At 42.4% G+C, this 14,306-nt stretch overlaps 1 protein-coding gene across 1 annotated transcript in view; it reads left to right on the top strand.

Moving 5' to 3' along the window:
* Positions 1–14,306, top strand: part of DOK6 (docking protein 6) — a 183,983-nt gene that overhangs the window by 85,217 nt on the left and 84,460 nt on the right. The window contains exon 3 of the mRNA XM_083622655.1: positions 12,424–12,538. Within this exon, the coding sequence (XP_083478781.1) occupies positions 12,424–12,538 (115 nt within the window). The remainder of the gene's footprint in view (positions 1–12,423; positions 12,539–14,306) is intronic.

The raw sequence follows: 14,306 nt of genomic DNA, 5'->3' as shown, positions 1-14,306 counted from the left end.
CTGAGGGCCTTGTTCCTTCCTGCCACTTACTATCTGGCCCAGGGTGGGGCCTCACAAGGACAGTTGTTGCCACTGATGCCACTGCCCAGGAGGACCTGGAGGGGTGCAGAGTTCTTTTTAACATGTTTTTTTAAAATTTTCCTTTCCCTTTAGATTTTTTATATATGGGGGTGGGATGGATGTTTGGGTGGGCGTGGGAATTTGTTAGATTTTGATGAATTTGAAATTTTTGCAGTTTTTATTTGTATTGTTTTATTGTTTTCTGGGTTGTTTTTGTTTTTTGTTTTTATTGTTTTAAGGTTTTAAGGTTTTATTGTTTTAGGCTGCGAAAGAATAACATTAATTGCCATCAATGGAGGCTACTATGAGGCTTGGGATTGCTACCGTGGAGGGGCGAGGGAGGTATGGCGGTGGGGGCAGATGTTATAGGCGAAGGCGATCGAGATATGGATATGCTCGTACCCCTTCCAATCTGCGCCTCATCCTCATTCCGCAGGGCCTGCAAGACAGAGCTGTTCCACCAGGCCTTTGGTCAGGGCACAGCCTGACCCCCTCCTCTGGCAATCTGCACAGAATTTTGCTTAATGGTTGCCATCAATTTGATTTTAATTTGATTTTAATTAATTTTATAATGAATGTTTTTAGAATGTTGGATTATTTTGATTGTTGTTAGCCGCCCTGAGCCCAGCTTCGACTGGGGAGGGCAGGATATAAATAAAATTATTATTATTATTATTATTATTATTATTATTATTATTATCCCGAGGGACGAGGGTAGGGTGAGCAAGGATTACTCACCTCCGTCACTGGTGCTGTGCAATGCCAGGTCTATAGGCAACAAAACCGCCACCCTGCGAGATTTCTTTATCTCGCAGGGGGTCGACCTGGCTTGTGTGACGGAGACCTGGGTGCGCGAAGGGGCAACAGTTACCTTACGAGAGATGGCACCCCGGGTTTCTCCATCCTCCACCAGTCGCGGACTGTGGGCCGGGGGGGAGGGGTGGCATTATTAATCCGGGAAGATTGTCCTTTCAGGGCTCTACCATCGCCATCAATCCCCGGCATTGAATGTGTTGGCCTAGTGTGGGGCTCCGAGGTGAGCTTGGCTGTCTGGCTGGTGTACCGGTCACCTAGCGCACCAGCAGCCACCCTGTCAGGCCTATTGGAGGCGGTGGCCGGCTGCGCCTTGGAGTTCCCTAACCTATTGGTATTGGGGGACTTCAACATCCATGCTGATGCCACTCCCTCCTCACAGGCTCTGGACCTGGTGTCTTCCATGGCAACACTAGGGCTCTCCCAGTTTGTTTCGGGCCCCACACCCCCTTCGGGTGAAGGCTGCTAAGAAGTCTTACTTCTCGGCCTCCATTGCATCCGTCAGCTCTCGCCCAGCGCAATTATTTAGTATAATCAGGTCTTTAACGTCCCTTGAGGGACAGCCAAATTTAAATAACAATTTGACACACGGCTGTGAGGCATTTGCGAGCTTTTTTGCGGAGAAGGTCTTGTTGCTCCGCCATGACCTCCCTGCCAATTTGGATACAATAAAGGAACTGGAGGCCCCTCGGCTGTCCTCGGGTCCAGTATTGGACCACTTTGACCGGATATCCCCAGCCGATGTGGACAGACTCCGAGCGGGAAAGCCCACCACCTGCCCTCTCGACCTGTGCCCGTCTTGGCTGATTAGAGCGTGTCCAGACGAGGTGCGGGCCCTCCTGGGGGATATCATCAATTTGTCCCTTGGCACGGGGACATTCCCAGGGGAACTGAAGGAGGCAGTGGTACGCCCGCTCTTAAAGAAAACATCATTAGATCCTTTAGATCTATCCAATTACCGCCCGGTTTCGAATCTTCCGTTCCTGGGTAAGGTGATTGAGAGAGCGGTTGCTGAACAGCTTGGTGGGTTTCTGGTTGAAACATCGGCTCTGGATCCATTCCAGTCCGGCTTCCGCGATGGTCATGGGACTGAGACGGCTCTGGTTGCCCTAACAGATGATCTTCGTAGACAGCTGGATCGAGGCGGGTTGGGGCTGCTGATTCTTCTAGATCTGTCAGCAGCTTTCGACATGGTCGATCACGAACTTCTGGACCACCGCCTTGCCAACGTGGGAATCCAGGGAACAGTCCTTCAATGGCTGCGCTCATTTCTCTCTGGTCGGGGGCAGAGGGTGGCGCTTGGGGGGGAATTGTCATCGCGCCACTCCTTGGTGTGTGGAGTACCTCAGGGTGCGATACTCTCCCCGATGCTTTTCAACATCTTTATGCGCCCCAGAGCCCAGCTTGTTCGGAGTTTTGGGCTGGGTTGCCATCAGTATGCCGATGACACCCAACTCTATCTGTTGATGGATGGCCATTCTGACTCGGCCCCAGACACACTGACCAGATGTTTGGAAGCTGTGGCTAGATGGTTACGTAGGAGCCGGTTGAAGCTAAATCCTTCGAAGACAGAGGTCCTGTGGCTGGGACGGGACGATATGGGATTGGGGGGGCAACTCCCATCTCTTGCGGGGGTGCAATTAGTGCCAGCACCGTCCGTTAAGAGTTTGGGTGTAATCTTCGACACCTCCCTTTCCATGGAGGCGCAGATTGCAGCTATAACAAAGGCGGCATTTTTCCATCTCCGCCAAGCTAAGCAGTTGGCTCCTTACCTCTCTCGCCCTGACCTAGTCACTGTGATCCATGCGACGGTCACCTCCAGACTGGATTATTGTAACTCGCTTTACATGGGGCTGCCCTTGAGACTGACCCAGAAACTCCAGCGGGTGCAGAATGCTGCAGCGAGACTTCTTACGGGGTCTTCACTGCGAGATCACATTCACCCGGTGCTATACCAGCTGCACTGGCTCCCGGTGGAGTACAGGATCATGTTTAAGGTGCTGGTTTTAACCTTTATAGCCCTATACGGCCTAGGACCCTCGTACCTATGGGACCGCCTCTGCTGGTATGCCCCACAGAGAAACTTACGGTCTTCAAATAAAAACATCTTGAAGGTCCCAGGCCACAGAGAAGTTAGGCTGGCCTCAACTAGAGCCAGGGCTTTTTCGGCTGTGGCTCCGATCTGGTGGAACATTCTGTCACAAGAGACCAGGGCCCTGCGGGACTTGACATCTTTCTGCAGGGCCTGCAAGACAGAGCTGTTCCACCAGGCCTTTGGCCAGGGCACAGCCTGACTCCCTCCCTCGGCAATCTTCACAGAGCTCTGGCCCATTGGTTGCCAGTGGCTTGAATTAATTAATTTTATAATGAATGATTTTAGAGTGTTGTTTATTTTTTAGAGTGCTGTACTTATAAACTATTTTATTGTTGTTAGCCGCCCTGAGCCCGTCTTCGGCTGGGGAGGGCGGGATATAAATAAAATTTATTATTATTATTATTATTATTATTATTATTATTATTATTATTATTATTACACATCAATGTAATATGGTTTGAAAAACTGGGACTAGTTGCCTTAAACCTCCCCAACATCAAAACCAACACCCTAGTCCCAAAAGGACTTATAAAATCCTACCTAACAGTGTTTATCATCACCCATCAAGTTTAGATGGTAATGACTATTACAAAATGTAACCTTTATGCATTTCTACAATTTGGAAGTGATGCATGTATGACCGGATTTCTGTAGCTTTCTCCACCTCGTGTTACTTCGTGTTAACATGCTGTTCATCCTTTTCCTGGTGAAAAATTCCTGGTGTGTTTGTGTGGCCATACAGTGGAACCTGGGTTTTCGAACATATTCCGTTCTGGAAGACTGTTCGATTTCTGAAATGTTCAAAAACCGAGGCTCAATGGGCTGGCTGCAAAGTAAATGCAAAGTTAATGGGAAAAATGAAAAAATGTGCCTCGGAAGCCGTTCGACTTCAGAGGCATGTTCGAAAATGGAAGCAATTACTTCTGGGTTTTTGGCATTCGGGTTCCGAAATGTTCCACTGTATTAGTCAAATGTAGAAGCAAGTAAGCAAGGAAAACAAGAAGCAAACAATCTTGCAGCATCTTAATGGATATATTGTGGCATAAGTTTTACATAGTAAAGCCCACGTCTTCGAATGAAGTGGTATTTAGGCTATGAAACCTTATGCGGTAATAAATCTGTTAGTTTTAAGGGTGTCATAAGACCCTGTTGCTCATCCTCATCCTGTTTATTTTTTGTAGCACACTTCTCAGAAGCATCTTTCAACAAGTTTTATGTGGGATGTCTTTCCTGACATACTGAGTAAAAATTTTAGAGGAATACATACGTCATAGCTCAGGGGTCAAGAATCACCAGAAGATCTCATAAAAATAGAATCTGAAATCCTGAATAACTTCAGACAGATATAGTCCTTAAATGGCACAAAGAACATAGTGGATTTTAACGTGCTGTTGGTTCATGCAACTCTCTTCTCAAAAATGTGTGCTGTGCAAGGCCAGCTATACAGGCAGAGTTGGGGTGTAGTAATTATAAAATGATACACGCTGAGGCAAAAAAAATGCCAACTTCATAGATACATTGATGAGTATTGGATTGACCAAGAAAAGATATCTTAGGGTTGTGCTGCAGCATTTACTGAAAATGTTAACCCAGAGCTGAAAAAGTCTGTGGAGGAAGAGTTACTGGTTTGGTTCCGCATGGCTATTATGGCTATTCTTTGGACATCTTCCCCATGCAGCTGCTGAACATGTTGGAGTTAAGGAGGTGGTCAGCATCGCCATGCAGCTGCTCAGAATGGCCTGCTGAAATATTTTAAATAAATAAAATATCTCTGCAATTTCACAGTTGGGAGGGAAGCCAGCTGATCAGCAAGTTCACCAGGACAGTGTGCCACATCCCTTCGCTCCATCCGTTCATTTGCTGAAGCCTGCATCTAATGATGATAAACTGCTCTTGAAAAATTCTTTATCACTTAATGAAGATGAGATGAGTCAATCCATATTTATTTAGTTTTCAGCTAAAAAATTTTAAAGCCATATATGAAGGACTACTTTTAGTCTCACAGGGGAAATTCCAGAACTAACTCATACAGGAAATGCAACAACATTAATAATTTCTTACTTGGATGGACCCCTGGAATGCAATACATCATAAATGTTGCTTGGGAGGATAAGGGAGGATAAGGAGGATTTTTAAAATAAGTTTTTTACCTTTATAATATACTTCACGAAAGAGATTGAGCCAAGAAAAAGTGAACACTGCCGCCTACAGTTTCCTTTTGTGTGGAACTGATGGGGCATGGAAGGGGGCTAATTGATTCAGAAGGAGGCCCTGAGATCAGAGAAATAAAGCAGGCAATTATAGCTGTTTTTCCTGCTCACAAGGAATTTGTGTTTGGCCTTCCCAGGGTCTCTGGTGTAGACAGCAACCGAAGGATACCAGTTCATGATGCTGATTGTAGATATGCTTACATCACTTTAGCTATCACCATATCCCGTGTGATTTTTATGAGTTACCTAAAGCTTGCAGGTTAGGAACTCTGGATTGTGTGTCAAAATTATTGGCACAAGACCAGATGGAGTTTCAGATGGAGTTAAGTGACCAGGTTTGTACAGGTGTTTGTTTGGTTGTCTGGATTTGCTGCAAATACCACATTAAAACTGTAAAAGGATGCTCATTTCATCCCTGAGACACCTCTGCTTTCAGGGTGTGTAGACTATTGCTTAAATACCGCTAATCTTGTGCTAACTGGATCCTATCTGTTAAATCCTGAAAAGGCAAGTGCAGCTGTAAAGAAATGAACAGTGATCAGAATAAATGGCAGCTGTATTTGAGAACTCAGGAAACAAATATTTCAAGTTACTGTGTATCTATCTTTCCTTAAGAAAAACCTCACTAATTTGAGTGTTTAATTGCCTTTCACCTCTGAGATAATTAAGTGAGCAGAAAAAATACACTTGCACTGTGTTTAAATTGGCAGGTAGATGGTCTCAGTTACCACGGAAGTGAACTGATAACAAGGCCTTCAGTAGACTCTTAGGATATAGGTTATGCTGTTTGAATGTCTGTTTGAGCATAGATATAATCTTATGTGTTATTTAAGCATTAAATTGTGATAAAGCATTGCATGGAATAGGGCAAAATTATGTACAAGTGTTACCAAATTGGATTTTTTTTTAAGATGGGAAACTTCCACTGCTTTTTAAAAAATGTTTTAAGTTTTTGCACACTATCCTTGTGACTCTTTGCCATATGAGTGGCCATATATTTTTGAGTGTGCATGATTATCCATAATTTCTGCTATATAAGAAATATAAGGGTACTTTAGGCTTCAGAAAATATGCGGCTCCCATGGCAACTTTAAAGATTCCTGGAGATCAACTCTTCAAAGAAGAAAGAGAACGTATGTGTGCAAAATTTCACACTTACTTTCCCTGGAGGACTCAGTTTTCTTTCCTATTATAATCAGTAACAAGGAGAGGGAAAGGCTATATGTATTCTTTTTTGGACATTTTTAGTAGACAAAAGTTTATTAAAAACACTACTAATGTTATGTTTTGCTAATGCATCTAAAACTGCACAGGAGGCAGCAGTTAAGAGATCCTTGTCTTTGCTGCCACAGCAGGTACTGTGATTCTCCAGCAGTTTGACTTCACCCCTAGAGGCACACTCCATTGTCTCTTGAGACAGATGGATGCCAACAGAGGAGGTAGATTAAATTTCATAGAACTGTGGAACTAATTTCACCAATTCTGCAAAATTTGCAAGTTCCTAAATGTGTTCTATATATGAATACATGCACTAATAAGGAGAGAAAAAACCACAGTAACTAAGTTAAATATTGTAAGATTGTGTTTTTTTTAATTCAGTGACAAAGGACAAAGCTTTAGAATTAAAAAGCATAAAGTTGTCAGTGCCAGATGGCCTTCACTCAAAAGTTCTTAGAATCTAAATGTGAAATTGTTGAACGATTAACTAAATATGTAATTGATCGCTAAAAGCAGGCTTCATTCCAAAAGTGTTGAAATATGGCCATTAGCCAAGATAGCACCAGTGTTTAAACAGATTTGAGGGGAATCCAAAAAATTATTACTCGTCGGGCTATCTTCAAGCCCAAGTAAATGAATGAAAAACATTTTTTTAAGACAGACTAGAACTCATAAACATATAGAAAAGCACATTTTGCTAGGGAAAAATCAGCATGGCTTTTGCAAAAGGAAGTCCTTCTTTTAGTAAGCTTTCAGAATAATTTCACAGTCAACAATTATGCATGGTATAACTGGTCTATATCTATCTATCTATCATCTATCTATCTATCTATCTATCTATCTATCTATCTATCTATCTGAAGTCTCCTTCACATGCTAAACCCAACAGAAGGGAACTTCATCTGTAGAATTCCCTAGCACTGCATTAAATACCTTCCCAAGTATCCATGCATTGCATATAGTTATCTGAATAGCAGCAGATTATACATATAGGCCTCTATGCAATCTGGAACTCTGCATGTGGAACTGATTGATGTTGGTTTACAAGTCTAGTTTGTGTGGAGTGCTCAGGTCACAATTTTCCTGGTTTGGACATCACAGGAAACAGATTTAATAAAGCAGGAAATCTTTTCTGAAGTCATGAGTAAACAGTGAGAGGACCAAGTGCTCATTCCTACTCCCCAAAAAAACATGGTTTGTTTAACTGGGAGCATTGCTACTGAACTGGGTCTGTTCTTCAGATTAGCAGATACAGTGGTACCTCCGGTTATGAACTTAATTCGTTCTGGAGGTCCATTTGTAACCCGAAACCATTCTTAACATGAGGCATGCTTTCACTAATGGCGCCTCCTGCTGCTGCCGCACCACTGTCGCACAACTTCCGCTCGCATCCCAGGGCAAAGTTCGCAACCGGGAGCATCTACTTCCAGGTTAATGGAGCGCGTAACCTGAAGTATTTGTAAGGAGGGCAGTATGTAACACGAGATTCCGCTGTATAGGTGACCAAAGGGGATGATTCTGAACACAATCTTTGCTCTGTAGGAGCATCTGCAAGGAGTACCAATGCAAATGGTATTTGATAAGATTCAGCATCACCAGGTTTTTTTTAAAAAAATATGATATTCTGGAAAAAGTTTACTGCAAAATGATTTCAGTAATTTCTCAAATTCTAATAATAGCCATATAATACAGTTTTTATCACTGACTGACTGAAATGCTACTTTAAAAGTTTATATGTAGCTTATAGTTCAGATCTTTGAAAGATTGTGATCCAATCTTTCCCCTTTTTTTCTATTCCAGAGAGAATTTTTTTCCTATATGAAAGGGAGATATGTAATGGATTCAGTGCTCACAGATGAATACACACACTCAATTCTTGTTCCTGTTCTTTGAGTAGCTAGGAATCTTTCTTTTCAAAAAGAAGTGAGACTGTACTGCAAGGGGTTGTTGGAAGACTCTTGGCATCACACGCCATCATGTCTGCTTGATCTTTCCTTCCTAGAAACTGATTAGCGGGTATTCAGATGCATCAACTTTGTTTGAATGGGAGAAGGAAATAAATGCTCCCAGAGACAACCAGGTTCTGACCCAGGCTTCTGAGCTTTCCTCTTGTCACTGTTCCGCTTGCTGCCTCCCTTCCTGCCCAGTTTGTAGCCCAGCTGCACACTTGGCATTTATGGATACAGCTCTTGGGCTAAGCTAATCCCTTCCCTGCCTCTTTTCTGTATTCCACAGTTGTTTGCAAACAAAACCCACAATTTCTTAAATATAGGGAAAGTCTTCATTGCATTTCAATTTGGGCAGTCTTCTCTCTCTCCCTCTCCCCCAGTTTTTCTACATTTGACTATGGGAATTCCAGTTTAGATTTCAGGAGAGAGGATTAACAGGGGGTGGAGAGAAGGAAACACACACACACACACACACACAGAGAGAGAGAGAGAGAGAGAGAGAGAGAGAGAGAGAGAGAGAGAGAGATGTAGAAGTTTACAAACACATTCCTAACTAATATGGGTACATCTGGATTGCATACCTGCTATCGTTCTCCAAAGCAAAGGACTCAGCATTTGCAGCTGCTTTATTCCTTTGCCCCTTGTTCTTAGAAGGAAAGCATAATCTTTATTGCTTAAAAAAGTGTGAAACAGCAGCTGCCCTGGGGCAGCTCTGACCTTTCTTTATTTTTCTACAGCAAATAAGAAACGAGTAGTTCTCTAGTTCCATTTTGTCCGGCAATATTTCTGTTCAGGCCAACTGACGATGCTATGAGGCCTTTTCAAGTCTGGTAAATGCAGCTACTGCAGTAAAACTTTAACTGGCACTTATAATGGCAATGGAGAGGGTTGCAACTGGGGCATTTAACTCTAAACAATAGGTTCCATTATTTAAGTTCCAAAGGGCCCAGACTTCCAAAGCACTTGGCTATCTGTGTTGCTAGCATCATATTGCCTCAGTGGCTTTCTGCAACTATACTACCTGAAGCAGTTTCCCTGGAGCAGTGAATATGGATTTGACCTTGGACAAGGGAGGCTTATGCTCGCATTACTACTCAGTCCAAATACTCACTTGAATTGCCCTAAGCATATCACTGTTTCTCAGTTCCTACACATGACTGTGGTTGTTTCAAGGATAAAATAAGATGAAATATTATCGTATACAACAAAATGATACTCCTCTTGGAATTTTATGGTATAAATTTTCTTGCTCCAATGTGTACCCATCTAACTGTGTGAATATTGTGGTTGATTTCATGATGTTTCTCACAAAATGAAGCATGGAAGCATGAGCTCCCCTATCTCTTGCACTTATCCCACCTTTCTTCATAGGCAGTATACTAGGGTTCCCAGAGTCACCCAGCCAGGCACTGATAAAATCCAGACTGGCTTAGCTTTAGCTGGGTTTTGGCCTTACGTATATGCCATTAGATCATTATCTGAGATCTGTATTTAATACATTATTTCAGTGCCGCAGATGGTGCCAGGAAGTTGAATGATTAGCATGTAGTGCCACCCACATGGTTGTGCTGAGAGGAATTCCGCCAGGGAATGCCTCAAACAATATGTGGTTTTCCTAATGTTTGTACAGTTTATTTGCTTCAACCTTCACTTCTGTGAAAGAGCTCAGAGTAGCTTAGGTATTATTCTCAAGTTGTCTCCTGGGCAGGAGGTTACATGGTTGTACATGCTTACATGCACAGTTACTGCACCATGCACCACTCACCAGCATTCTGTTGTCCTCAACCACATGGGCATCTCCATATGATTTGGCTTTCAGGTAACAACTATGTTGTTGGGATAACTTTCTAAAAAGTTGTGTGTGATGGCCCCTGTGAAGTATACAGGTTTACTGTATTTTCCAGTCAAATGTTTACTCCATGCATCAATACAGAAGTATAGACTAGCATCACAGTATAATAGCTGCTTCAGTCCAAGGAGATTACCATAGCCAGGCTCCATGACTTCAGCACCATTCCTTGATCCTTTGCAGGAAGTTGGGAAGGGAAGTGGCAGAGGAAGAGGCAGAGTGAGCAGGAGTTGGCTCTTTACACTTTTTCTTGCTCAGTTTCTTTGCTTTGGTGCCACCAGGCAGAAAGAAAGAAATCACTACAATATGCCCAGCTCAGGAAGTAATCTTTATCTACAGTGGGAGCTTCTGCCAAACCCTCCTTGCCACTTTTAAAAATGTTTTAGCTAGCGGTCTGAACACAGAGCTTCTACGCCTTTTGTGTTAATATATTAATGCTCTTATGCTTTGTTGTCAGTGTTTGCAGGTGTCCACTGGCTCTTCCATGGCTGCTAGGGAGTCATAGGGATGTACCTCCTCCTGTTCAGACTCTCCAGTCTCCACTTCTGTCTCTCAGCACTCCAAATGCTCTGCACGCTTCTGTAGCCCTACACCTTGTGCTGGACATGCATACATACTCATAAGTCCAGTCCAGTTCTTTTCTTCCTCTGCATTCCCTTCCCACCACATAGTAGGGATGGGAAGGGGGCTTCAAAGCTACACACAAAGCACAGTCCTCTTCTTTTTAATGTTTTTAAATGTGCTTTTGCCCAGCTGGAGATTCAAGTCCTGCACCTGGAGGGGGCCAGGCAAACCTGGAAATTTCAGGTCAGACCTGAAGATCTGGCAGCTGTACACCTCCATGCTTGAGGAGCCTAGACTAATCAGAACCGACATCATGCACAACAGCTTTAAAATGGAGACTTTGGGGTCTGTCTTCCGCAGCTCTATTTCCCAATTCAAAAGATATGCAATGCCTAAGTTTGCTCCTAGTAAGTGACAAAGAGGTTTAAGCAAACAAAGCAGCAAGTGTACCTGCATCCAGTAAAACTGCTTTCCAGGTGTTGCTTGCTTCCAGAATAAATATTGCTCACTTAAAATGCAGTCTGGTAACTGCTCAAACCCTAGAAATATTGACCAAGAAGCAGTTTAGCTAACTGCAGGCTGTATTGTGACATGTGGAAGGACCTACAGCGGATGAATCTGTTGGGCACCCCAGTACTTTCTGTTCAATGCAGAACACTTTAGAAGCTAAATCATGTTTTTTTGTTTTGTTTTTTACATAGCAGAACAAAGTTGGAACGAAATGTGTCTAAACTTGTGCAAAGGTGCTATTGGGTTCATAAAGCTCACGTCTTTGTGGGATTAGGCTTCTAAGGAAAAACTGAATAGTCTGTGGGAAGCCTCTAGAGAGCCTGGAAAACTAATTAGATCATACTTCAAGGTGTTTTTTGTTTGCTACAAGCCAGACACAAATTAGTCCCCAGTGTATACTTAATATCCATAACCCTATTTTCTGAGCTGATCCATTCTTAAGATTACTAGTCAAACCTTGATCATTGTGTTGTTTCCTCCCTTCTTGATGCTAATGTGAAATGTTTGTGTAAACCAAGAAAAGCAGAAAAAGAGCTTGCTTATTCTGCAGTTAATACATTTTGGTAACTTATTTCTTCACCAAATCCATAAAACCCATGCTAGTTTTCTTGGCTGATCTTTGCCCTTGGAATATTTCAGATGAATGCCAAAGTTGCATTTTCTGGTTCAGGCTTGGATATCCCTAGAATTACCATTTCACTTTAAAGTGAAAGAACTCCACATCAATGCAAAAGTATGTGGTGCTAATTGGCATGATGGATGAACTAGTTTCTTCTTGCTGATGCTGTAGAGTTTTCTGAGATGGAAACTTATTTGCTGCTGCTACTGCAACAAATTTGCCAATTTAGGAATTCAGACAAGTGGCTTGTATTATGAAGTAATTCACAAAGCCAAAGCAGATGAAAATGAATAGGCTCTATCGCTCCAAGGTTCTCGAAGTATAATAAAAATAAATAAATCATGTGTGACAGAATGGTTATTCTAGAAACAATTCTGCAGCTCCAACACACACACACGTGCACACACACATTGTTTGATAAAGTCCATTCCACTGGTCATCAGAAAAATGTGGGGACTATGATGAAAATTGAACATTTGGGGTTTTTCTCCTCCTGTTTATAAACCAAACTAAATTCTATATCTCTTCATTTTAAGGTAACTGAGCTGCACAACATCAAAAACATAACCAGACTGCCTCGAGAGACAAAGAAGCATGCAGTGGCAATTATCTTTCATGATGAGACATCAAAGACATTTGCCTGTGAGTCAGGTAAGCAATTATTACCACATCTTCAGCCTGAGTAAATTAAGCTGCTTATGAAACAATGCTTCAGATGGATTAAGATACAGCATTTAAACAGGGTGCCTTATCTTAATGAGAATATGCTATAATATCTTTTTTTAGCATACAGAGATAAATGTGTCCCTCCCCCTTTTAAAAAAAGACTAGTTTGGGTGCTTGTTTCTTATTTTTCTCTGTCTGGACTTGGCTCCTAGTTGGATACAAGACTCTTGAGGCTTTCATCTAAAATTCTAGAGCTGAGTAAACAATGCCAATGGGATGCTATTAAGACAAGCGTTGACGTGAATTATCAGGGGTTGTTGTTGTTTTGCCAAGTATTGCTTTAGGCACTTACTAGGTTAGTAATAATCCTGTCACAAAGAACAGCTAAAATTCCAGGACACAGAAGTTCAGCTTCAAATAGTTTATGGCTAGCTGCTTAGACCAAAGTTATGATAGATCTACAGTACTCTGTACGTTTTATGAAACAAATCATTACCGTTTGCCAGTCATCCTTTCTTACAAGATTCAGTATTCTGGAAAAAATAAATTATGTTCTCTGTATGTGAATTCAATATTAGTATTAATTTCTCCCCCTTCACAACCATTATACTGGCCTGAGCTGCATGTCATGCGAAACCAAACCATGAATGATGATGATAATGATTTACATTTCTATACTGTACCGCCCTTCTTCTGAAGATCACAGGATGGTTTACAATATAAAAATACAAACATGCATAACAAGCAAAAATAATAGCTCCCCTGCACACAAGCAGTTTAAAATACCATAGCTTGTTTAATTAGCCAAAGGCCTAATTAAAGAGAGGAAAGAGGAAAAAGAGGAATGTGGTTGCCTGGCAGCTAATGATATGCAGTGAAGGTGCCAGGTGAGCTTCTCTGGGGAGAGCATTCCACAAGTAGGAAGCCACCGTTCTCATGTTGCTGCCCTCTGAACCTGTTGGAGATGTGCCACATGAAGAATGGCCTCTGATAATGATTACAGGGTCTAGGTTGGTTCATATGGAGAGATGCAGTCCTTGAGGTGTTGTGGTCCTGATAAACTAACGAAGAGAGTCCATGCCCTGAATGATATATCAGATACTGATGATTTTGTTGACATTTGGAACCCCTTTATAAAATAACCAAATGAACATCCTGATGACTGGCACGCACCTAATACACGTATAGATATATGGGAAATTTTGATGCATTGGTCTTCTGTTTTGGGGAAGGGAGTTCTTGGAATTTTTTCTTGAAAATTAATAAAATGTTTATAAAAACTGTTGCGGTCCTGAGCCATTTAAGGCTCTGTAGGTCAAAACATCTCTTTGTATTGGTCCCGGAAACTAGTTGGCAGCCAGTTCAGTCGAGGAGGGATCTGTGTAATATACTCAAACCATCTTGCCCTGGTGAGCAACCTGGCTGCTGAATTCTGCACCAGCTGAAGTTTCTATACCATCTTCAGAGGCAGCCCCATGTATAACGTGTTGCAGTAATCTAACCTAGAGGTTACCAGAGCATAGATGATAGAAGTTAGGCTATCCCTGTCCAAAGAGCAGTGCAGCTGGGCCATCACCCAAAGCTGATTGAAGGCTCTCCACACTTTGGAGCATGAATGTGTGGACATGTCAAAAGATTGCAGCCACTTTGTTCCTCCCTGGTTGTTCTGCTGCTGCACTGTGATGAGCCAAACCATGGTTAAGACAAACCATGGTTTGGCTCATCACAATGCATGTTGCCTGAATCGAGGCTT

Source organism: Podarcis filfolensis (genome assembly GCF_964270895.1).
Source record: "Podarcis filfolensis genome assembly, chromosome: 7".
Classification (NCBI taxonomy): domain Eukaryota; kingdom Metazoa; phylum Chordata; class Lepidosauria; order Squamata; family Lacertidae; genus Podarcis; species Podarcis filfolensis.
Note: the sequence above shows the minus strand (reverse complement) of the source record. Positions and strands in the feature narration are given on the sequence as shown.